Below are 24700 nucleotides of genomic sequence, written 5' to 3'. Positions count from 1 at the left end.
GCATCACACGCGGAACAAGAGACAATCCTGTCGGCGAACATTTCTCTGACTCTGACCATAAGAATATCTGAAGGAGGCCATACTCAAAGGTAATCTTAGAACACCAAAAGTGACGGTTGCATGAATACAAATTTATGCAACTCTTCGGGACACTTCAAATGAACTAATAACGCTCTCTATCAGCGCTTGATCCAATTAGGCTAATGTGATATGAATATCAAACAAAATGTGCGTGATATAACAAATATGTGAAACAGCTGCTAAGGGGACAGCAAACAATAGACAGTTCCAAATCTAACATAACATATGAAAATACAAAAAGCTAGGTCCCAGGCGCTAATGAGTTAAAGTCCACAATACCATGATCCAAGATACAGCCTAGTGTAAAAACATACTTACACTTTTATTACATAAAAACAAACATACTACCAACACTTACAATTTGTATTGGTAGAAAATGTGACCAACGGATGCCGTCCGCAACCTGCTACAGTCCGGCTGGCACAAGGGACCCACGCAGTCGTGCACTACTCGCCGATTGATGATGTCAGCGGCGCGGGTCAGTCTCAAACGCTGGAAGGTACAGCAGTGGAGAGGCATACACGTGGGATACTAAGCTCCTCCTCCCTCATTTTTATGTAATAAAAGTGTAAGTACGTTTTTACACTAGGCTGTATTCATTTCTCTACACGCTTGCTGTGGAGGCCTATGCTGAATCCCTGAGGGCACTACCAAGTACAAGAGAAACCATCCGACTGTAACCACGTGGGGTTCGTGGATATTGAGGTTGGACGCGACACAGCACAGATTCTCTCCCCTGAATGTACAAGAAATTATCTTGTAAGTTAGGGTTATTTCCATCTCAGTTGGGGCTGTGGTTCTTTATATACTGCACAATTGGTGTGTCTCTTTTTTATTCATTGCAGAGAACATCTGGGGCCATTCTGAAGACCATCAAAGCCACTCTGAATTGCATTGGTTAATCCACCCATTGCCAGGACTGTCTTTTCCATCAAGGACTGTATCTTGGATCATGGTATTGTTGACTTTAACTCATTAGCGCCGGGGACCTAGCTTTTTGTATTTTCATCTGTTCGGGACACTTAGCGGTGGTTTAAACCGAGACCGAAGTTTCATGAGTCACTACTGACACAAGAGAACTCTCTTCCCATGAGTGCTTAAGGCCATGTCTATACATACTGCGCTATGTGATTGCACACACAGCTGTCACTTATACATCAAATACTCGTTTATTCCACCCCTATATACCAATAGGGACACATAGTATCTACACACACTTTTAGTAATGCCCTCTTACATTTCCACACCTACCCTCACCATTGGTATATACTCCCAATCCACACACACCTTTTGTAAAGCGCTGTATAAATTTATATTTACATACACACACACACTCTTACATCACTAACATTCAGGGACTATTTAACACCTCAGGTCATAAATTGCATACTGCACAGGTGGGAGGGATAGGTTTCAGTCACAGATACATTCCAAGATGCACTGTTTTTAAGTTAAACCTTGCTTTATTCATTGTAACACCGCCAGAAGAAGAGATCAGTGTATCTCGAAAGCTCGCACAAATAAAAGCATTTTGTTAGCCACAGAATGGTATCGTCTATTCATTTTTGATTATTACGCTCGGCTTACACAGTACAGATACCTCTACATCAATCAGATAGATTGATGTAGAGATATCTGTACCGTGTTTTCCGAGCTTAATAACCAAAAACAAATAGTTTATACCATTCTGTGGCTAACTAAATGCTTTTATTTGTGCAAGCTTGGTGAGATACAATGATCTCATCTTCGAGCGGTGTTACAATGGATTAAGCTATTGTAACATCGCCGAAGAAGAGATCATTGTATCTCGAAAGCTTACACAAATAAAAGCATTTTGTTAGCCACAGAATGGTATCGACTTTATTGTTTTTGATTTTATATTACACAAACAAAAGATCTATGGTCCTACTTTTGGAAAGTGTCACTTGCTTACGCTGTGCAATCAAAGTGCTTTTCAATTGTGCTCTCTTTAGGGCTGCAAACCTTTCTTCCTCTCTTTTTAAAAAAGTGTATACCAGCCCATTTTTGCCTTTTCTAGGTCCCATATTTCTTCTAATTAAAGTTCAAATTGTGTATGCGCTAAGCACTTTAATTGATTGCACAGAATACGCACACAGATTATGGGGCAGATCCACAAAGCTTTGTTGGCCTATTTAACCTAACATTAACCTAACATTAACATTAGGTTCATTATAACTCCAAAGTATTAAAGCAAATACCAATACGTTAACCCAGTGTTATTCCTTAAATAAAATATGGTTATTTTTTCTCCGCCCGTTAGTGCTAAAATGATATGCAAAAGAGGCGTTCCTCCTAACATCGTACCGTATATACTGTACACTAAATTGCGCCTATGCAGGGATTTAGCATGATTTTATTTAGGTCATACCTAACCGTGGCAGTAGCTCTCTCCAGACACTGAAATATAGGTTGGTGAGGAAGAGCACACCTTAGATACCTGGGACATACAGTATGCTAATGAAATATGCAATGTAAAATGTAAACACGTCACACCCCACACCTCCTAAAAGATTTCCACACGACCTATACTGACTAGCCGAAGGCACATTTGGAAGGGGGTGCTTTATCAGTCCGAACAGGATCAGAATGCACAACCTCTGCTATTTAGGGCAGCAACTCTAGCATTGAACTATCTCAGGTGATGGATAGCTACTGTGTATGACCTATTGTTCCTCTTTTGTGTTTGGATTTCTTTTTGCATGTTCTAAGCATAAAATAATCCTGAGTGCAAGTTGGGGTTTCTGTTACTCCTTGTTGAATGACTTGGACACTGTGATACTCCTACTTTGTTCCATATGCAACTATTATGGAGAACACTGTTGATAACTGCATGCTGATATTTATTCCACATGGCCAGTGATGTGCCTGAGGTATTCTCCTTTGGTTGCGGCACCAGCTGGAAAAACAGCCTGGCAAAAGTCACATATCTGTGAGCTTAGACTGACGTCTGAGTTCATATCCACATGACAGCCTAGTGGGCAGTCTTCAGAAAGGCAGCCCGGACTCCAAGAAGACTGTGGACAAACGAAAAGAGATGAACATGAGTTTGGATTTTGATGCACCCAGTACAATAGTTGCCAAGTATTACCATGACTGAATCACTAGGTTTACTGTAATGTTCTTTAATCTTCTCTTTACTGCAGACAGTTACACCCCATTTATTTTTTGACAATTTGCAACACGTTATTGATTTCTCTTTGTTTGTGTGTCCTTGAAATCATAACCCATTTTTCAGAAGAATCTAAGCTTTCTATTGGTGCAAGACCTTGGGGTATCTGGGCATGTACTGTACTAACACATTATTATACACAAATTAGCTTTTTTTTCAAGATCAATATGTGATATAACTGTGCAAAGTTTGTTTAGGAAAGTAATACCACATAAAGTATTGAATAAACCATCGTTTGCCACCACCTTATTCTTCTATGAAATAAGCATATTTTGTAAGTTTACTATTTACTAATGCAACTGCAGTAATAAAATACTGAGGTATGCAGAATCAAAGTAATATTTTTTTAAAAGCGGACAAACAAAAAACGGAACCATTGGATGAACTGTATATGCAGATTTGGTTTCAATTACTAAAAATAACTTTCAATACCGTAAGTCATAATGTCAATGACACTTTAGAGGAAAGAGCTCCTAGCCCTCACATGCAACAAGGCGTCCACTACCATAAAATCAGATCTAGAGATTTAAAGTAGCTATCCATGCAATATCCCACGTGTGTGTTTATAAATACGTTTTAAGTTATGGTGGGTTGCAGACCTGCCTAAGACATGTGAATGTGCTCACAAGTGATCTTTTTATTTGCTATATGCAATACGTGGAGGTTTCTTGTTGCCTTTTTCACCCACCATAACTTAAAACGTGATGGTAAACCCTACAGTCTTGAAAATGCAAAGCCAGCAGTATAACCAACTGATGATACCCATTAAGGTTGAAACATGTCTGTGAATGGTTTCTCTGGCTTTGCATCTGATTCCCATGCTGTGCTTTTAAAGCTGTGTTAACAGCGAGCAGGGCCGCCAACAGGGGGGGTCTGTCGGTGTTAGCGTCTCGGGCCACGTGAGTGAGGGGGCCTGGCCGCCCGCGGCCACTGCCGGGCCCCGTTTCAGAAAGAGAAAATCAGAAAAAAATGGCCGCCAGCCAAGCGTTCCGCGCGTGCTTGTAGCACTTTCACCTCCTTACTATGTGACCTGCGTGGAACTCGGGGTACAAGCAGTGTGTGGTAGTGGAAGCAACAGGCAGCTCCGCAGAGATCGCGACGGGAAGAGGCTGTATGTGCTGCCTGGAGGAGGAGAGCAGGAGGTGGTGAGGGGGGAGAGAGGCCCTACAGGAGTTGGTGAGGTGGGAGAGGGGCTTTACAGGAGTTGGTGAGGGGGAGAGGGGCCCTACAGGAGTTGGCGAGGGGGGAAACGGGCCTTACAGGAGAGGGGGAGAGGGGCCCTACAGGAGTTGGTGAGTGGGGAGGAAGGGACCCTACAGGAGTTGGTGAGGGGGAGGAAGGGACCCTACAGGAGTTGGTGAGGGGGAGGAAGGGACCCTACAGGAGTTGGTGAGGGGGGAGGAAGGGACCCTACAAGAGTTGGTGAGGGGGGGAGGAAGGAACCCTACAGGAGTTGGTGAGGGGGAAGGAAGGGACCCTACAGGAGTTGGTGAGTGGGGAGGAAGGGACCCTACAGGAGTTGGGGAGGGGGGGAGGAAGGAACCCTACAGGGGTTGGTGAGGGGAGAAGGAAGGGACCCTACAGGAGATGGTGAGGGGGGAGAGGGACTCTACAGGAGTTGGTGAGGGGGGACAGGGACCCTACAGGAGTTGGTGAGGGGGGAGAGGGACCCTACAGGAGTTGGTGAAGGAGGAGAGGGGCCTTACAGGAGGAGGTGAGGGGAGGAAATAGGAAATTAAGGGTACAAAGCAAAGGGACTAGGAGAGGAGAAGGGAGTTGGGTGGGGAAAGAGGGAAGGAGACAGGAGGGGGCGAGAACACATTTATTATTATTATTATTATTATTATTATGATGGAGTGGGAAACTGGCTCTTATTACAAATGACCTGTAGTATTTATATCACCATTACTATTATTACTATGTAACTATTTATTAGTACCTGATTTATACAAGTATATTAAATATATAATATTATTGCTATTTGTAGTATTATCCATGACTATTATTAGTGTTAGAATTATTACTTACATTCACGTAGATTAGGGCTGCCTAGTTCACAGTATTTTGCCAGCCCTAATAATATTAATACACTGGGGGAGGGGGAGGGGGGAAGGGGGGCTTAGGGGTATTTTTTTATATGGGTTGGGGAATTTTTATATGTATTGGGGAAGGTTGTTTTTTTATATGTATTTTTTTTATTTTTATGGATTGGGCTCTTTTGCAGATGTATTGGGGTCTTTTGTAGATGTATTGGGTTCTTTTTTTAGATGCATTTGGGGTATTTTTTTTAGACTTATTTATTTTTAATATGTATTGTGTGTGTATATATGTGTGTGTGTGTGTGTGTGTGTGTGTGTGTGTGTGTGTGTGTGTGTGTGTGTGTGTGTGTGTGTGTGTGTGTGTGTGTGTGTGTGTGTATTTATATATATGTTTGGTATATATCTTGTGGGGGAATTCTGTGTGGGGGGGAGAAATGAGTGAGTGTTGGGTAATTGACTTGACGGAGGGAGAGGAGAGAGGGGGTGAGTGAGGAAAAGAGGTGAGTAAGAGTGAGACGCAGGGGAGAGAAATAAATGCGAGGCGGGAGAGTGAGAGGGGTGAGATGGAAGGGAGAGAAATACATAGGAAGAGGGGGGGAGAGATGGGGCTTGTGAGGTGTGAAATGGGGGGGGAGAGAGGGGGCTCGTGAGGTGTGAAATGGGGGGGTGAGAGAGGGGGCTCGTGAGGTATGAAATGGGGGTGGGGGGTGGCAGGCAATACCGCCGACACAGGGGGGGTGGGGGGGCTGCTCAAAATGTTTGTCCTGGGCCCCACGATTTCTGTTGGCGGCCCTGACAGCGAGCATTAGCTTATATGGGCTCCATGTAATGGATTTTCAGACAAAAAGTGACACATTGCATGCTCATTTGCATGTAATTTCCCAGAATCCCTTGCTGTACTGTATGCTAGGTGATAAGGGTTGAAAGGCAGGGTTGCAGACCTGTCTGAGACATGTGAATGTGCTCACAAGTGATCTTCTTTATTGTATGTATGTATGTATGTATGTATGTATATATATTGTATACCCAATATCAAAGAATCTGGAGCACTCCCAAATTCAAAAAATACAATTTAATGAAGTAACACAGGCATCAGGGGGTAATCACAGAAAAAAGAAGCAGCGTTTCGGACCTTACGGTCCTTTCTCATGCTCAGCGTAAGTTCCGAAACGTTGCTTCTTTTTTCTGTGATTACCCCCTGATGCCTGTGTTACTTCATTAAATTGTGTATTTTTTTAATTTGTTAGTGCTCCAGATTCTTTCATATTGGGTATTTATCTATTTTTTGTTGCTGGGTGGTGATCCTGGCCGCACTGTGAGCACCACGACTGATCAGATAAGTTTTTCCTTTTACTTTTTCCCTTTGAGTGCCCTGAACATTCTTGCTATTGTTATATATACTGTGTATATATATATATATATATATATATATATATATATATATATATATATATATATATATATATACTGTGTATATATATATATATATATATATATATATATATATATATATATATATATATATATATATATATATATATATACAGTGTTCGACAAACCTATACCTAAACCATTTACACGCCCTGGGCGAGTGGATTTAACATCGTGGCGAGCTCCTATTGGCCCAAGCAGCACACGTGTGGTACTAGGTGGCGAGTAGATTTTTTTGTTTGGCGAGTAGATTTTTTGGTGATTTGTCGACCACTGTACAGTATATATATATATATATATATATATATATATATATATATATATATATATATATATATATATATATATATATATATATATATGCAAATATAGCTGTATGCTCATCTGCATGTCTTAGGCAGGTCTGCAACCCCACCTTTCCCCATTATCACCCAGCATACAGCACTTCCACTGCAGCAAGGGATTCTGGGAAATGACAGGCAAATGAGCACACAGTGTCACTTTTTGCCTCAATAACCATTTTTAACATGGTTCCCTATAGGCTTAAGCTTGTTGCATGGTCACAGCTTTGAGCACAGCCAGGGTTAAGGTGCATACCCATCAAGGTCGAAACAGCTGTCTGTGGGTGTTTTTCTGGGTATGCACCTTAACCCTGGCTGTGCTCAAAGCTGTGACCATGCAGCAAGCTTAAGCCTATAGGGAACCATGTTAAAAATGGTTATTGAGGCAAAAAGTGACACTGTGTGCTCATTTGCATGTCATTTCCCAGAATCCCTTGCTGCAGTGGAAGTGCTGTATGCTGGGTGATAATGGGGAAAGGCGGGGTTGCAGACCTGCCTAAGACATGCAGATGAGCATACAGTTATATTTGCATATATATATATATATATATATATATATATATATATATATATATATATATATATATATATATATTATATATATAAAATCAGTTCTGTAGTAAAAGATAATACTAACTACATTTTTATTTTACTGTATTTAAAATTCCTCTCTTAATGCCATTTTTTATTTCTTTTAATATACTGAGCATCTTTTGACTTTTATAGCAGGTGTTAGCACACTTAGCAGTGCAAGATCTTTGCAACACTTTCCTGTTGGTGATGTGTTGCCAATATTCCCAGCAATTTGAGCTTTAAATTGTAACAACAGATAATGTTACCGTAGTAATATAAGGACACATTGTAACTGCTGAGTTACACTGACGGAAGAATTGATTTGAAACTGAAAGGCGGCCATTTAGTGAGCCCTGGGAAACAGGATTTTGCTGATCGATCACAGGAGAACTAATCGATTGACAGCTTAGGTAATTCATTTTCAAAAGGTAATCAAATGCTGAATATATTAAAATAAACTTAAACATTTTTAAAAAGAAATTTGGGATTCTCTCTGTAAAAGTTCATCATCCATAATGAAAGTGCATCAGACCCATTTTTTTTTTTTTTTGGCTTCCTCCTATATGGCTACAATTAACTATTCCCCTTCAGTGCATGTGCCACAAAGGACACTCAGATTAAAAGGCCTTTTCCATTAGGCATCCTGTTAACTATAATATATTTATTTAACCATACTGTTCCACAGGGCAGGGAACTTGATCAGGCACTGGTTGTAGAATGTTAACAGAATGTTTGCCACTTAGCTAATTAAAACTTCCCTATTCACATAAAAGTCTGAACATGCTGTAGTGTACACTTGAAGAAGAAATCTGTGAGGTTTCAAAAGCTCTGAATACTATATTTTCCTCTATGAAAAATGTTGGTTCCCTAAAAGCTATCAAAACCTGCAACCTACATCAAATTCTGAAACTAGGGTCAATGCTTAAAAACATTGCACATTACTTCTCCATGGCTAAAAGCAGGGCCGCTGACAGACTTCCCAGGGTCCAGGACTAGAGTTACGTCTGCCCCCCCTTCCCCCTTGGCACCCCCCCCCCCCCCACTTTGGCAGTATTGTGAGCCCCCCCCCCTGAGCCCCCTCTATTTCCCATCCTCTTCCCATGTATTTCTCTCCCCTCTGTCTCATGCCCTCTTTTCCTCACTCACCCCCCTCTCACCTCACATGTATTTCTCTCCCCTGCGTCTCACACATACACTCTTACTCCCTCTTTTCCTCACCCACTCCCCCCCCTCTCCTCTCACTCAACCCACATTCTGTAAATTATCCCACTCTCACTCATTCCCCCCCACAAAATACATAGCAAAAACCTCACCCCCTAAATACACATAACACCCCCAATACATAATAAAAATACACGCACCCCCCACACATAATAACAATACACCCCTCACCCCCAATACATTACGAAGTACACCCTACACCCCCAATACATATTAAAAAATACACTCCCACCCCCAATGCATATTAAAAAATACACCCGACCCCCAAATGCATATTAAAAAATACACGCCACCCCCGATGCATATTACAAAATACACCCCCGGCCCCCCAATGCATATTAAAAAGACCCCCAACCTCCAATGCATATTTAAAAGACTTCCACCCCCCCCCATGCATATTAAAAAGACTCCCACCCCCCCAGTGCATATTAAAAAGACCCCCCACCCCAATACATATTAAAAAGACTCCCACCCCCCAATGCATATTAAAAAGGCCCCCCTCCCCAATACATATTAAAAGACTCCCACTCCCAAATACATATTAAAAGACTCCCACTCCCAAATACATATTAAAAGACTCCCACTCCCAAATACATATTAAAAGACTCCTACTCCCAAATACATATTAAAAGACTCCTACTCCCAAATACATATTAAAAGACTCCCACTCCCAAATACATATTAAAAGACTCCCACTCCCAAATACATATTAAAAGACTCCCACTCCCAAATACATATTAAAAGACTCCTACTCCCAAATACATATTAAAAGACTCCTACTCCCAAATACATATTAAAAGACTCCCACTCCCAAATACATATTAAAAGACTCCCACCCCCCCAATGCATATTAAAAGACTCCCACTCCCAAATACATATTAAAAGACTCCCACTCCCAAATACATATTAAAAGACTCCCACTCCCAAATACATATTAAAAGACTCCTACTCCCAAATACATATTAAAAGACTCCCACTCCCAAATACATATTAAAAGACTCCCACTCCCAAATACATATTAAAAGACTCCCACCCCCCCAATGCATATTAAAAGACTCCCACTCCCAAATACATATTAAAAAGACCCCTCACCCCCCCCCCCCCCCAATACATATAAAAAGACCCCCAACCACCCTCTACATACAAAAAGGCCCCCCCTCAATAGCCGGTGCTGCAAGTTAGGCCCGACCTCTGGCCAATCCCAGCTGCCGGTATTCTCGCGACTGAGCCCCGGCTGCAGGCCTCTGTCCCATGCCGAGCTTCTGTCGTCTGCGCTCATGTGCGTCGGAAGCTGGGTCATGCTTACTTCCGGTGCACTGACGCAGCAGCATCGGAAGCTCAGACAGACAGAGCGATAGAGGCCTGCAAGCTGCAGCTGAGGGACAGCTGGGGCCCGGCCGCGAGGCGGCCAGCAGCCAGGCTTGGCCAGACATCGGGCCCAACTTGCAGCGCTCGCTGCCGGGCCCACCCAGCTACCGGGTCCGGGACCCCTGTTCCTTCTGTCCCTCCCTGTCAGCGGCCCTGGCTAAAAGTTATGTATTCCAACATATATCTATGCATGAGAGGTTGTGGACAGACGGTTTGCTTGTCACATCTTTCATATAATACTGATCACACATTGTCCCTTTCTGGACAATGGTACTTGCACATATAATTAAGATAACCGATATTAAGATGCCTTTTGACCCTTTTGTCATTCTGCTTGGTAATCCAGTCACAGATGTTTATAGTGAGAACATTTATTGTTGACCCATATGTTATCTGCTAAAGCAATCAACAACATATGTGTCTAATTGAAAAGCCTATGATTAAAAACAACATACTGTATTCACACAATCTTTATGGATCCCCTCACTAGAACATTAGACATGATGGAATCATATACATTTATATTGGTTTTCTTTCTTGCTGCTGAATAGATTTGTCTTAGAATGAAATATCTTTTAATGGACCAATTTACGAATTCTGCTCAGATTAAATTATGAATTACAGTGTTTGAGACCTCATAGGTCTCTTCTTTGTATGTACTGTACCATACACTATAATTTATTCTATGAATACTTCTTTTGTTGATATCAACGGTGATACATTTTACTATAAATCTACCTGGACCAATACAGCTAATTAAACTTTTAACAACATTGCTATTAAAAACACAAAATACATCTACATGAGTTATGCAAATATATAGCACCTGGAAACTTAGGCCAAGATACACAAAAGCATTAGCACACCTTAGCTCCTATTCATATGAATAGGAGTAAAGAAGTGCTAAAGCTCTGTACCCTTGTGTGGTTCTGGGCCTTAGAGCTGTTTTATTGATCAAGGTATTTCCCATATGATTTTAGGCTTTTACTCCCCTTTGCAACATTCATGTGTATTGCTTTTAACATTTTGGTATTTCTGATTATTATTTAATATTATCTGTAATTATTTCATATTTTTTTTACCACATAGACATGTCTGCAACTCTGTTTATAATATCAATATGTTAACAAATATATACTAATAAAGAATTCACTCAAATGTATGTTTTTATTGTATTTCTATTGTGGGAGTAAATACCTAACATGGTTAAAGCAGCAGTTCAAGCTTCCGTTTTAAAAAAAAAATGTCCATTCAATATGTGCATTAATACAATCTACACACTGACAAGTGATTAAGTAAGTTGCCGATCGATCCGTTCTCCTGTAATCGATCGCCTTGCTCGGATTATTTCATTCCGTTATTGCTGGACTACATTACCCACAATGCAAAGTTCTGTGTGGAAGATCATGTGACCAGGCAGTTACTAGATACAATTGGTGCACTGCTAGAGAGAGGACGGGGCTCAAAAGCCAGCAGGGGAAGGGGTTGTGACTTTGTAAATGGTTTCTATGGAAACAAAAATGCTTCCTCCATTAGAAACATTAAAAAAAAAAAAAAATTTTAAATGCTACAAGTATTTTCTCATAGTACAGAACTGCTTTATTAAATAAAAAAAACACATGTAGTATATTGCTTGAACTGGAGCTTTAAGAAGCGAGCATGACTGTCATCTGCATATGCTTCTCCCAATATCGCATGGGGGAAGTGTTTAATGATGTAATATTACTGCATTACTATGTAGACTGAAGTCCTGACCAGGGCTCTTTGTGTTGTAGAGCAGGTGAGAAGAGGAGGTGCCACCAGATGTTGCTGTGCTGGGGGGGTTAGCGTGCCATGAGATAGTTTAGCACGGGTAAGCCCCCCCTCCACCATCTAGCCTGGGACAGTTATCCTTGTTTCCCTCCTCCCCCTCCTCCCCCCCCCCCCCTGTCGTTGTCCTATCTGCTTGTCTACGTATTCTCAATAAGCATGTATATTTAGATGCAAATTTAGGACCATTACTAAACAGTGTAGATTCTGATAGCTGTCAGTTCAACTGCAATTGTGTAAAAATGAATGGGCAGTTCAATATTCAAATTTTCCTTTTTTCACTGACGATATATTTTTAAAACAATCTTTTAAGAGCAGTGTTCCCTTCTTGTTCTGAGGCAGAGAGCATTTCTCTCAAAAACTTGTCTTACAAATCTATTCTTTTAGATGGACTAAAAAGTGTATAACAGTACCTACAGTATTATTGAGGGACTATTTTAATTTATATGTAACCACCTTACCTAGGCATATACTGCAGCTCAAGATACTAATAAAGGACCAATATTATTAAGATAATTATAATATGAATGGTATGGGAATCCTGCTATTATATAGAGAGATGCTGGTTAAGCACTGTAAAAGAGGGAGGTAATATACTTTAACAAGCAATCAGTAGACGGCCTCCTTGAATCTGCCAGTTTGCCTTTATGGTACAAAAATAAACCAAAAGCAGGAAACCACACACTTTGCATTATGAAAATCTCCAGCTGCCAAGTGGAATATGAGAGGAACAAACCCACATTTCCGCATTTACTGATATACTTTCAAACATATTTTCAGCCATACAAGCACATTCATTTAATATTCGGTAAAAAAAAAAAAGTCTTCTAATCAAATGCTGTGTTACAGTTTTCCAGCAACAACAAAAAACAAAGTGGTAAAATACGGCTCTAACAAAAAAGATGCCATTTAGTAGCATATTTTGATTTGCAATAATGCTCCCACCAGTTTTTCAACTCTTCTCTACCACTATAATTAGAAATCTCAAAACAGACTGTGGATGACGCATATTAATATCAAATTTGAATCGTATGTGATAGAAAATAAAAACAAATCAACACAAAACGTTTAAATGAAAGTATTTTTCTGCCCAGTGAAAGAGCCTTTTTTTAAATGATTTATTTATGGTTGTTTATAAATATGGTAGTTATTTGCCATTCAAAAAATGTATTTCTTTCAGCAAGACTTTGAGCATAAAGTGGATCACAGATTGGTTCCGTAAAATAAATTTTAAGGTTAATTAGATGCTACCGGGGCAAAGTACGGTATATAAAGCATTGTGGTTGTGCTTCAGCGACTACAAGTAAATGCAGTATTATGACAAATTTTTGTCTTGCAGTTAGGTATGTAACACATTTGACTGATCTTTTTGACATTAGGAAGACATGTATTTGTCATGTGTTTGAGCTGCTATTCAGATTCATATTTTGGCCTGTCCCCGCTACAGTTACACCTCGCTCATGTCTACAGCCAACCTTCCTCAGTGTCACAAATATGACAAAAAAGTGGGTGGCGAGCAACATTCTTTTGGTACTGTACAATCTCACTCTCCATAGGTTAAAGGTTTTCCCTGCCAAGCTGTGCTACCCTTTACTATAAGGCACTTAGAAATGCCAGTCAGTGCCATGTAAGCCCTCCCCAGCCCAGGCACTGTCAGAGTCCAGCATTTGCTTTCTTCCATACTGCTGTGCATTGTCGAAAAATGTTTGGGGATTAAATACAGAACCCTACATATACTAATGTGCGCAAAATTATACGCTATATAATTCAATTTAGTGCAACCAAATTGTTGATGTTGACTTGCGTATAGATGTAGCCATCTTCAAAGCCCCAGCTCCAGGGAAGGTGAGAGCCACAAGCAGTCAATGTCTGCTTATGGGTCTACCCGCAGATTTTCTCCCGCTGCTGGGGAATGCCACGTTCAGGTTCCCATGGCATTTACCGGTCAGGGGGAAGTTAGTCTGGCTAAATCTGTAAGTACACACAACAAATGGAAGGCTAAAGCTTGTTTTATTGTGTACGGAGAGTAGTAACTTCAGTTCAGACTTTCTGCCTGTCCTGCTGCAGCCGGATAATCAATTGCCTTTAAGTCCCTCTATCTATTCTTCCCCTTCCTTCTCATTCTCTTTATCTAACTGCAACACACGGATCTCTTTGTATGGGCCGCAGCCTTCCGTATACTAATGTGGGAAAAAGAAAGGTCAAACCAATGAAATTCAAAAAAGCCCCATCTAAAATTTCATTGTCGTCTAGGCATACACAACTATCAGTTCAGATTCTAAAAGATGCCGCCCTCCTCCTCCAGCATCATTAGATGCCATGCCATCCCGTTGCATGCGCACAAGCAGCTGGTAAGTGCTGATCGCACAGTGCAGCCGGCCATTGCTAGCCACTTGAGCACATGCTCAATCGGTGCTTGCTGGCCGCATACGCGCGATCAGAACTTACCAGCCGCTTATGTGCATGTGCGGGTGGCAAGAGCCGATCACGCATGTGCAGATGGTAAGTGCCGATGTATGCCACCACAAAATGTTTCTGTCCTAGGCCCAGGCCTATCGGGCCTAATGGGAAATCTGCCACTGACAACAATTGTAGCATCTTCATACCTGAGCTGGTCCTCTTATTCCTAATGCATGCTTGTTCTCTGGTGCTAAACATACTCCAAGAGAAATATCCTTTGATTGCAGATAACATGGGTCTTCATATAAATTGGATAGGCTGAGGATCTGATCTGAACCGACTGGTTGTTTTTTTGTGTCCCAATTGACGTTCACATTTGGAAACTGTGGCATATAGTTTTTGATAAACATGTCAAGGTCGGCGTTGCTCCCCCTTTTGCCCAAGCTAAAGTTCAGATGGGAAAGATCTAGCGCAAAATCCACTTTCTCAGCCTCGCTGGCTAGGAAACTGTCGTTTTCTGTGCTTGGAGGGAACATAAAATCAATATCCAATAGGACATCGGATTTCTCTTTGGTCTTTACAGGAACAGAGCAAAGTAGTTCATTTGCCGTTGTTTTTGAAGACTCTGTAAAGGGTTCTTTCTTCTCCTGCAACCTGATGAAAGGGCTTTCTGAAGACGTAGGATCTCCAGCATCAGTGCATTGGATTGGCATCGAAACAGGCATGTCTATGGTCATAAGTGTGGGATCATTTTAAATTCAATTTTGAACCATGGTGCATAAATAAGCAGAAACATAACTTTTCACTTACAGTATTTAAAATGGTTGTGGGTACAGGACACATAACATACTATAGCATAAACCATATACTTTACTATTTATATAATATGATACATACTGTAATTATGCCTAAAGTGCGTAGCATTTCAGTGCTTGAGGCAAATGTCCAGGTACTCCAGCTCTAAACCACTGAGATATCACAAGTTCATCTAGCTGCTGATGGTGAGGATATTATCGGTGTTATGAATGTTTGGTTAAAAAAAAATCATAGGGAATAATAAATAATCACTTCAGATTTATCAGATTTAATATGATTGTTCTAGTTCTCTGTTTTGGTGAATGGGCAGTGATTTATGTAAATGATATTTTGCCCCTTTGCCCCAGTATTGGAATATGAAACCAGCTTACAGTAAGTGGTAATTTGGAGCCAGTACTAATTCACAGAAAGGTAAGTGTTAAAATCAATTGTGGACTGAACAATATTGTAAAATAAAGGGAAAATAAAATTAGGATAGAGTGAAGTACTTCTGTAACTCCTTTAAAACTTGAAGATCTTTTGGCATACTGATTGGTGAACTTGTTTTTGTGAATTAAAGCAGCAGTTTAAAATTCCTTCATAGACATGCAACATGAAAGTTTTTTTTTATTTGCACGTACAGTATAAAAGTTAAGGGTGGACACTTTCCCCGATGTTTTGGTTCTGACAATTTTTTGGTGTTTTTGGTTTTGCAGGAACTCAATTTGTTTTGGGTTTAGTTTTGGTTTTGAATTGGTCAAATTTATGTACAAAAAATAAAATAAGCAAGAATTTACATTTTTTGGAAATTTTTCGTTTTGTGCAATATTACGCAGGTTTTACATCTGCAAACCCCAAAGTTAGTTTACTTTATTTAAAAAAATTAGTTTGAGGATAAGCTTTTCTCAGGTTTTGGCCAGATTTGAAAATGTGTTTCCGGGTTTGACACAGACATCCAAATTCGTGAAGTTCAGATTTCAAACTCGCGAACCTGCCCAACCTTAATTAAGGTTCTATGCTTTTTGTGTAATATTTTGGGTGAAAATCGTTAAATTACCTTCAATTACCTTCAAGTGCCTTTTCTTATTTTATTCTTTTTCACAATTGACATTCTTAATTAACACCTCTGATCTTTCACATTAAGTTAAGTGGATTGAAGTAATTTATCAAACTCTATATATTTTGGTAAATGAGTTGGCTTGGGCAGAACAGTGTCCATCTCTGGTAAATGTGAAGTCTGACATAGCAGACAAACAATTCCGCAATCCTGTCTTAGAGCAAACTTTTGACTCTTCTGGTTTTCTATTTAAAAGGGACCCTGAAAGGCACAATTCAGAAATGAATCTAAAGTTTCCTCCTTCCCTTGACAGCGCCATACAGAGGAGCTGTGGAAGAGAGGGTACTTCATGTGGGTCCGAGAAAGGACTTTAAATCTAGAGCTAAAGCACAAAGACTGCAAAAAATATGTTGCCAGAAATATTTTAAGTAACTTGTTACTCTACAGTTTAATTTTAATTACACTGACTTACCTTTGGCAATTCCTTTTTTTGAAAGCAACTTCTGGAGAAGTTCAGCCTGCTTTATACATATGGCTTGCAACCTCTGGAATTCTTGGTAAAGCAGTAAGAAGGCTTCTTCCATTGTCAAGTTACCTGAGGAAGAGTGACATTAAATCATTCAAAACAACCTTTGAAAACTACTTATTCACTATTCTGTACCAATGGTGCCCAAACTCTTGGGGACCATATTTTAGCAATAATCAATACATCGACATGCAGGTGAATGCACATGATTTGCATTTCAATAAGATACTGTATTGGATGGTTGACCGAGAACCCTGGCCTACACTAACACTTTAACCGTACAAGAAGGTAACATCTGTTGCTTCTTGTGCACAAAAAAATAAGTACAAGTGACTTCACACAAATGTGGGTATTGACAGTGGTTTCACAGTGAATATACTGTATACATTTGCTAAATATAAGCAAATTGAAATATAATACAAAACCTTCTGGGAAATGCAGCTCAGTTGCTTCTTGGATTAATATCTCATGCTTTTTTTTAATTAAACTCTTCACTTCATAATGCTTAGTTTTTATGCATTGCAAGAATTTAGTATCAGATAATTACAGTAGTTTTACAGTTTAAAGTAGAACTGTCCTAGTGTCAACTCATTGGGCAACTATTGACCTGCTACAACAGCCAACCAGTAGTACCGATAAAATCCCCTTGTGACAAAAGAAATACTAAAGAAAGGAATGTGTGTAGTATGATCTACCCAACATAAATCTAAGTAGATTCATACCTGTAATGAATTATACATTACATTATTGTTCTGATAAAATACAGAACTCTTTTGCACGCAGATCTCACCTGGGCTACCGATAGGTGATCCAGATCACACTAACAGACCAGTTATGCGGTAGCTACCTGATCCCCATTGGAGGTCCCACTAAATAGAGATGCACATTTTTGGGGCGGATTTGAATCCGTAGCGGATTGTCCAGTTCTTTTGGTCCGTGGATTTCGGTGAATCAATCTGAAAAAGGCGATTTGCATTTTGCGGATTTTGTATTATTATTACCAACACACTCTGCTGATTCCGCAACCCATAGACAGATTTGTAGAATGCATTCTACAAATCCGGACACAGGTTCTATCCAATGGCGTTTTTTGATAAATCCGCGTGGATTGAAACCGCCCAAATACGTTTGCAGATTTTATACCAAAACGGATTTTGGGGTTTACATCAGCGAAAATCCAGGAAACAGATTTGGGCAGATTGGCCCATCTCGCCACTCAGCACCCTGTTGTTTCAGATATCAATCTTAGGGTGAGATTCATTGATTCAGGGTATTGCACACCAAACTGGTGTTAACTGTTATTCCAGTCAATGGCAGTTACTGTAACACCGGATTATGGTGTAATACCCTGCATTAACGCTTAGTGAATCTGTCCCTTCAAGTAATTGGGGTATTCATTAATCTGTGATAATCCAGATCAGGTGTAACGCTGCTCATCTCAAAAGAGGAAGCGAACCCGCAGTGCTGAGGTAGAATATCAAATCACTGACTTGAACCATGAGACAGAATCCTGAATTGAGTACAGTATAGTGAAGTCGGGGTCACAGACTAGGATTAAGACAGGCCACAAAGGTGCAGTCGGGTCACAGGCTGAGGTCAAGGCAGGTGGCAAAGGATCAGAGTTGAGGTCACAGGCTGGGGTCAAGGCTGCAGGCAAACACACAGGAACAAGCTGGAGAATACCAGGAACAAACATGGAAAAATGCTCTGGCCACTTGTTGGACGTCCTGCCTTTTATAGACATGATGCCAGTAACCAATATGGCCACTAACACCTCAGTGTGGGCAGAAGTGAAAACATATTTACCAGGAAGCAAAATGGTCATCGGAGATTCAGTGTGGGTACTGACCACGCTTAAGCCTCATAGTAATCCCCCCTCCCCCTTCAGGAGCAACCTCCAGGTGATTCAAGGCTGGCTTGAGGGGAAAATTTCTGTGAAAAACCCAGACCATAGAAGGGGAGTAGATGTCCTTGGAATTCACCCCAAATCTTTCCTTGGGACCATACTCCCTCCAATCCACCAAGTACTGGAGCGTGCCATGAGAGATCTCGGAGTCAACAGGCGTTAAACTTCAAATTCCTCCTGACCTCCACCATGACAGGACTGGGAGGGAAGGGAGAGGAACAAAAATATTTGTTGTACTGTAGGGCGTAAGGAGAGAGACATGAAAAATGGGAGATATTCTCATGCTGGTAGGAAGGGATCTGGACACCTTGGATTGGGCACAAGTAGCAAAAGTGACTACAAAATCATTGACATCTCTATGAATCTACAGCCACCAGAAGATGTGTGATAAATATTCAGACATCTTCTTTACTCTGGCTGCTGCACGTGAACCTAGAACCTCTTTACGAAGGAGAGAAGGCACATAGAGTTTCAAAGGAGGTAAAGATGCCTGAGCAGGAAATTCCGACTGTGCTCACAGAACTCTCTTCAAAAGGAGACAGGAAGGGACCATGATGGGACCTTTATCGGTTACTCAAGTCTCTTTCATGGAGAATTGCCTGAACAAGTCATCTGTCTACATATTCTTTGGACCTGAAATGTTGGAAGAGTGGAGAACATCTGACATTGGGTGAGGACCTGGGATACAGGTCCCAGAGCAGGGGTTTCCCCATGCTGTCACCTGACCTGTGACCCAATCAATACTGGTGTTATGTTGCTGTAATTACGGGAAACCCAATAAAATTGGACAACTTGGAGAGCAAATGATGTCAAAGATGAGGGACTCCTGGTCACCTACAGTGATGAACATCGGGAATATTTCTAGAGTAATCGTGCTGGGACTATGAGGTCTTTCATCAATGGCTTCCAGTGCTATGGGAATTCTTTAGGGATGTAAAGGGATGGCATAAATTGCTGTGAAGGACTCATCAATAAAGTTGCCTGCAGCACCCAAATCCAAAAAGGCCTGTGCATGCATTGGCGAAGTTCCCCACGAAAATTGACAGGAATCAGAAGCTGTTGATAGGACCCTGGAGGAGAAATAACCAAAATGCCTAAAACGGATTCTCCACCACTATCTAGGTACTGGAGTTTTCCCAGCTTATCAGGACAACGCTGGGCAAAATGTCCACTACCCTCACAGGATAGGCAGAGACCATAGGTACGTCTTCCCTTCGGACAACCTTGTACCAGCCAACTGCATGTGTTCTTCTTCCACTGAAACTTCCATCGGGGGTGCAAGGAAGTCGGGCAAGGGAGGGATTGTGAAACTTCTGCAAGGTCTTTCCTCAGCTTGGTGTTCATGATTTCGCAGATCTATATGTATACACAGAGCAATGAGATCCTCCAAATTGGATTGAACATCTTTAAATTTCAGCTCATCCTTTATAGGCACCGCCAGAAGACATCCCCTAGATCTTGGTTATTCCAACCCGTCTCGGCAGCTAGGGTGCAAAATTCAATGTCATATTTCTCTATGGTGCGTGTAACCTGACAAATCTGGAGAAGCTGAGTAGAAGCGGAGGATACCCGCCTTTGAGCATTGAAGACCTTTAGGAAAAGCCTGGATTAAGGCTGTAGACTCATTTATCAGGGGAGCATCTCTTTCTCAAATCGGAGCCTCAGTGATGATAAACCCTGTGCTACCCTGCCCGGTGGGAAGAAAATATGGATAGGTGGAGCTCAAACTGGATAGAACACTCTTTTAAAAAATCCCCTGCAGCCAGTAGGACTTTCTCCATAGCTCAGGGGGACCGGTAAGCATGGTTCTGGAAAGAGCTGGATGAGCCACAAGTGTGGGTGCTGCAGGACTAGGTGCCACCTGGAGAGTATCCAGTCTTGCAGTGAAGGTTTGCAGAAAAGAGGATATTAGAGCCAGTTGTTGTTCTTGATCATAGAGGCGTTTCTCTGGGTTGCCTAGAAGTTGCCCTTGGGTAGACACGACCATCACTACCTCAGTGGGATCCATGTTTTTGCCAGAGCATAATGTAACACTGCACGTCTCAAGACAGGAAGTGGGCCCACAGGGCTGAGGTAGCATATCAAATCACCGACCTGAACCGTGGTCCTGAATTGTGTATACAAAGCTGGGGTCACAGAAAGTGGAATCCTGTGGAGGAAGGAATACAGTAAGTGGTGCACTGCTTGAAAGCAAAAATAAGGCTGGATCAATCACAAATACAGTATATAAAAAATATTTATCAGGCCATTGGCAACATGATAAAAATTCCCTCCAAAGTGACAGTATAATTACAACAATAATTGTCAAGAAAATTAGATTTTAAAATATACAATATTTATTTATTTATAAAATATTTTACCAGGAAGTAACACATTGAGAGTTACCTCTCGTTTTCAAGTATGTCCTGGGCACAGAGAAAAACAAATAATACATGGTTACAAGTACAGTTACATAAATGAACAAGGTATACATTATATACAAGACATTGCATGCACAGTTAAATAAAATATATATTATGAGCGTATGAAACAGTTACAGACCAGATTAAAATGTGAGACAGCCTTAGATTTGAAAGAACTTAAACTGGTGGTGGATGTGAGGGTCTCTGGTAGGTTGTTCCAGTTTTGGGGTGCACGGAAGGAGAAGGAGGAACGTCCGGATACTTTGTTGAGCCTTGGGACCATGAATAGTCTTTTGGAGTTTTGGAGTATATCAAATATACTGTAATACAAAGCAAACATCCACACATATCAGTCCTAGTAATGTTCAAGCTGAATAACACATCAGGAGTATACAGTACTTTGAAACATAAATCGCACAACACATCAAAATATAGTGGGGAAAAAAGGGGGGATGCACTAGGAAAGGGAGACACGGAAAGGGTAGACAAGGGGATGGAGAGGGGGGGAACAGGGGAATAAGGAGGGCACTGTTTCGGGGCTCATAGCCCGTTCTTCTGGCCCATTTCCTAAGATCAATCAGATCCACGTACTTCCCTTACTCCTGTAAAAACGGGTGCTCCCAAACATAAAAAAAGTATATGTACTTTCCAAAATAATAGATACACGTTAAAGGACTGTCTGTGGATAAGTATCCCACAGTGGGGTACAACACCTAAAATTACCACATACCTCACTTCAATAAATAACCACTTCTAGCCCAAATACAGGCTGTCCTCGATAGAGCAGCAAAATCCTCTAAGCAATGATAATACAATATACTGTTGCGGCACACTTTATTCTAACAAATCACCGGTTTGTCCCTGGCTTTTTCCTGGAATGCGACGCGTTCACCCGGATCATGCCGCGTTCCCTGCCAGGGGTCATGCCCAGCTGACGCGCGGTTGATGTATTAATGGATAATGGTTCAGGATTTAATAGGCTGCAATGCTTCGCGTGTCCGCCAGATGGCATAAATTCATGAATTGTAATGCAGTATATATATATACTGTATATATACTGTATAACAACAACCCCTATAACCCCTAACATACAGTACTGTACACATACAGTACTGTATATGCACATCAATGATACTATAGGCCGGCGGGGGCGAGATGTGTTTGCAGCAGAGAGAGATCCGCTGCTCTCTCTGCACAAACATCGGCACATTAAAAATTATTTAAAATACATTTTTATTCATAGTGTAGATGTGCAGGGAGTCTCCGGAGTTGAACCGCATTGGTTTCAGGTCCGGGGACACCCTGCTTCCCGAGATACAGCCCCCTTTATGTGGTGCCGGTATCCCTCTGCATTTAAAGGTCCCGATCACGTGACCGCGGCATGTAAACCAAGCAGAGGGATACTGGCACCCCATAAAGGGGCGTGTAAATCGGGAAGCAGGGGGTCCCCGGACCTAAAACCACAGCGGTTCAGCTCTGGAGACCCCCTGCACATCTACAGTATGAATAAAACACATATATAAATAAACACTCATTCCTTACCTTTGCGGCAATGTGCTACGGTAACGAAGCAGCATGACTGTATTTTTAATAATATTATACAGTGAGCAGGGGGTTCCCTGAGCCACAAATCAAAGCTCCTGCACAATATTATTAAAATACAGAAAATGCTGCTTCATTACCATAGCTGATAGCCGCTAAGGCAATGAAGGGGTTAATCCACCGTGCCCGCTTTATTGTGCGTAGCAGGGGTGGGTGAAGGAGGTATTTGGCCCTTGGTGTGAGTTTAGGACTTGCGGGGGGGGTTGCGGGTGCACTTAACCCCTTCACGGCCGTAGCAGTTAATACCGCTACGGTCGTGAAGGTTGTTGAAAACAACAATCCCTATACACATATATATATACAGTAAATACACACACACATGATGAACCAATATACAAATAAATGTTGAAGGGTTATCAAAACCATACTGTACTACAAATAACACTTCTCCATACAGACACACTACATTAAAATGAATTTCCTTTAATAATCCTAACTGATCTTAAAATCTAAATCATCAAATGCCAATGAAAAACCTCACATTCCAATCAATACATTGCATTTACATTGTATTTATGATGCATAAAATCTATGCATCATATACATTCTGCAAAAGAATGTGAACAATATCATTGCAAGCTAAATACAAATACTGTACCTCCAAACAAGTAAACTATTTTAACCAATCAAGTAAACAAAAATCAATATATAAGTACCAACCAGAAAACAAAATTTAAAACCAAGGCTAACCCTTACAGTACCAAGGATTACATCTATCTAATTGTAAAAAACATTATACTGTACACACATTGAAGCAAAGCATTGCAATAAACAACATACAGTACAGTACATCCCCTGTATCTCCCTGCCTTGAGTGTAATCTGTGTAAGGCCCCCTCCCCCTAATGTTTCTGTTAAATCTCCATGCCTTGAGTGTAATCTGTGTAAAGCCCCCTCCCCCTAATGTTTCTGTTAAATCTCCCTGCCTTGAGTGTAATCTGTATAAAGCCCCCTTCCCCTAATGTGTCTCTTAAATCTCCCTGCCTGTGTTGCTGTGAGTGCAGTTTATGTAAATGTGGGGAGGGGGAGTGGGTTATAACCCCACCTCCGTGACTGTGATCTGTGTAAAGCCCCCTCCCCCTAATGTCTCTGTTAAATCTCCCTGCCTGTGTTGCTGTGAGTGCAGTTTATGTAAATGTGGGGAGGGGGGAGGACCCGATGTCCATACTGTGAGGTCTAACCACCCTCACTCACTACCCACATACCGTTACCCCCCCATTCTGGCCATGGCCCCTCCGCTTCTGCAAAACAGACACAAAAATTAAAACATCCAAAGTAATGTCCCCTAACCCCTTAATCACCATAGCGGTTATTAACCGCTACAGTCATTAAGGGGTTAACCCACCCTCACCCACCACTCGGGACGCCTACATACCCTCCCACACTAACCCCTCACCCCATGAAGCCTAACCCCCCTCACCCACTACCCACATACCGTTGGGGAACCCCCCACCCCACCCCCAGTACCCACAAAAAAAACTAAACAGTGACCCACAATAAACATCATTATATTTATTAAATACATTACCCACCCCCTGTGCCCCCCCATAAATACAAGATTTATCCTTTTACAAACAGGGTTCATAACGCAGCCCCACGAGTGTCCCCGGTGGGCTGGCGGGGCACGTGACAGACCTACAGGGTACCAGCAGCCCTTTTCAAACAGGTTCTGGAGGCCTGCTGGTGGGTCCCGCCAGCACCATGGCCCCCAGGTGGTCTCTTTGGGTCACAATTGGGTCCCCACGGTAGGCCCAAGGATGTCTGGGAGCCCCGGGTCAGACCCACAGGTGTCTGCGGGGCCTTGGGTGATTCCCACGGGGGTCTGGGGAACTCACGTGTGCTCACAATGGGTCCGCGGTGCCCCCACAGAAGTGTGACCACACAGCTTCATCCCCACAGACTACGGGTCCGCAGTGCCCCCACAGATGTGAGGCCACCGCTTCATCCCCGCATGTGTCAC

General features: G+C 41.6%; 1 protein-coding gene across 1 annotated transcript in view; it reads right to left on the bottom strand.

Annotated features, from left to right (window-relative positions):
- Positions 1-1893: 1893 nt before the first annotated feature.
- Positions 1894-24700, bottom strand: part of LOC142491111 (uncharacterized) — a 36802-nt gene continuing 13995 nt past the window's right edge. Inside the window, exons 2-4 of the mRNA XM_075593414.1 lie at positions 16778-16900; positions 14660-15180; positions 1894-3116 (exon numbers count right to left, since the gene is read on the bottom strand). Coding sequence (XP_075449529.1) covers positions 2943-3116; positions 14660-15180; positions 16778-16889 — 807 coding nt within the window. The 5' untranslated portion in view covers positions 16890-16900 and the 3' untranslated portion in view covers positions 1894-2942. The remainder of the gene's footprint in view (positions 3117-14659; positions 15181-16777; positions 16901-24700) is intronic.

Source organism: Ascaphus truei, chromosome 3 (genome assembly GCF_040206685.1).
Source record: "Ascaphus truei isolate aAscTru1 chromosome 3, aAscTru1.hap1, whole genome shotgun sequence".
Lineage (NCBI taxonomy): Eukaryota > Metazoa > Chordata > Amphibia > Anura > Ascaphidae > Ascaphus > Ascaphus truei.
Note: the sequence above shows the minus strand (reverse complement) of the source record. Positions and strands in the feature narration are given on the sequence as shown.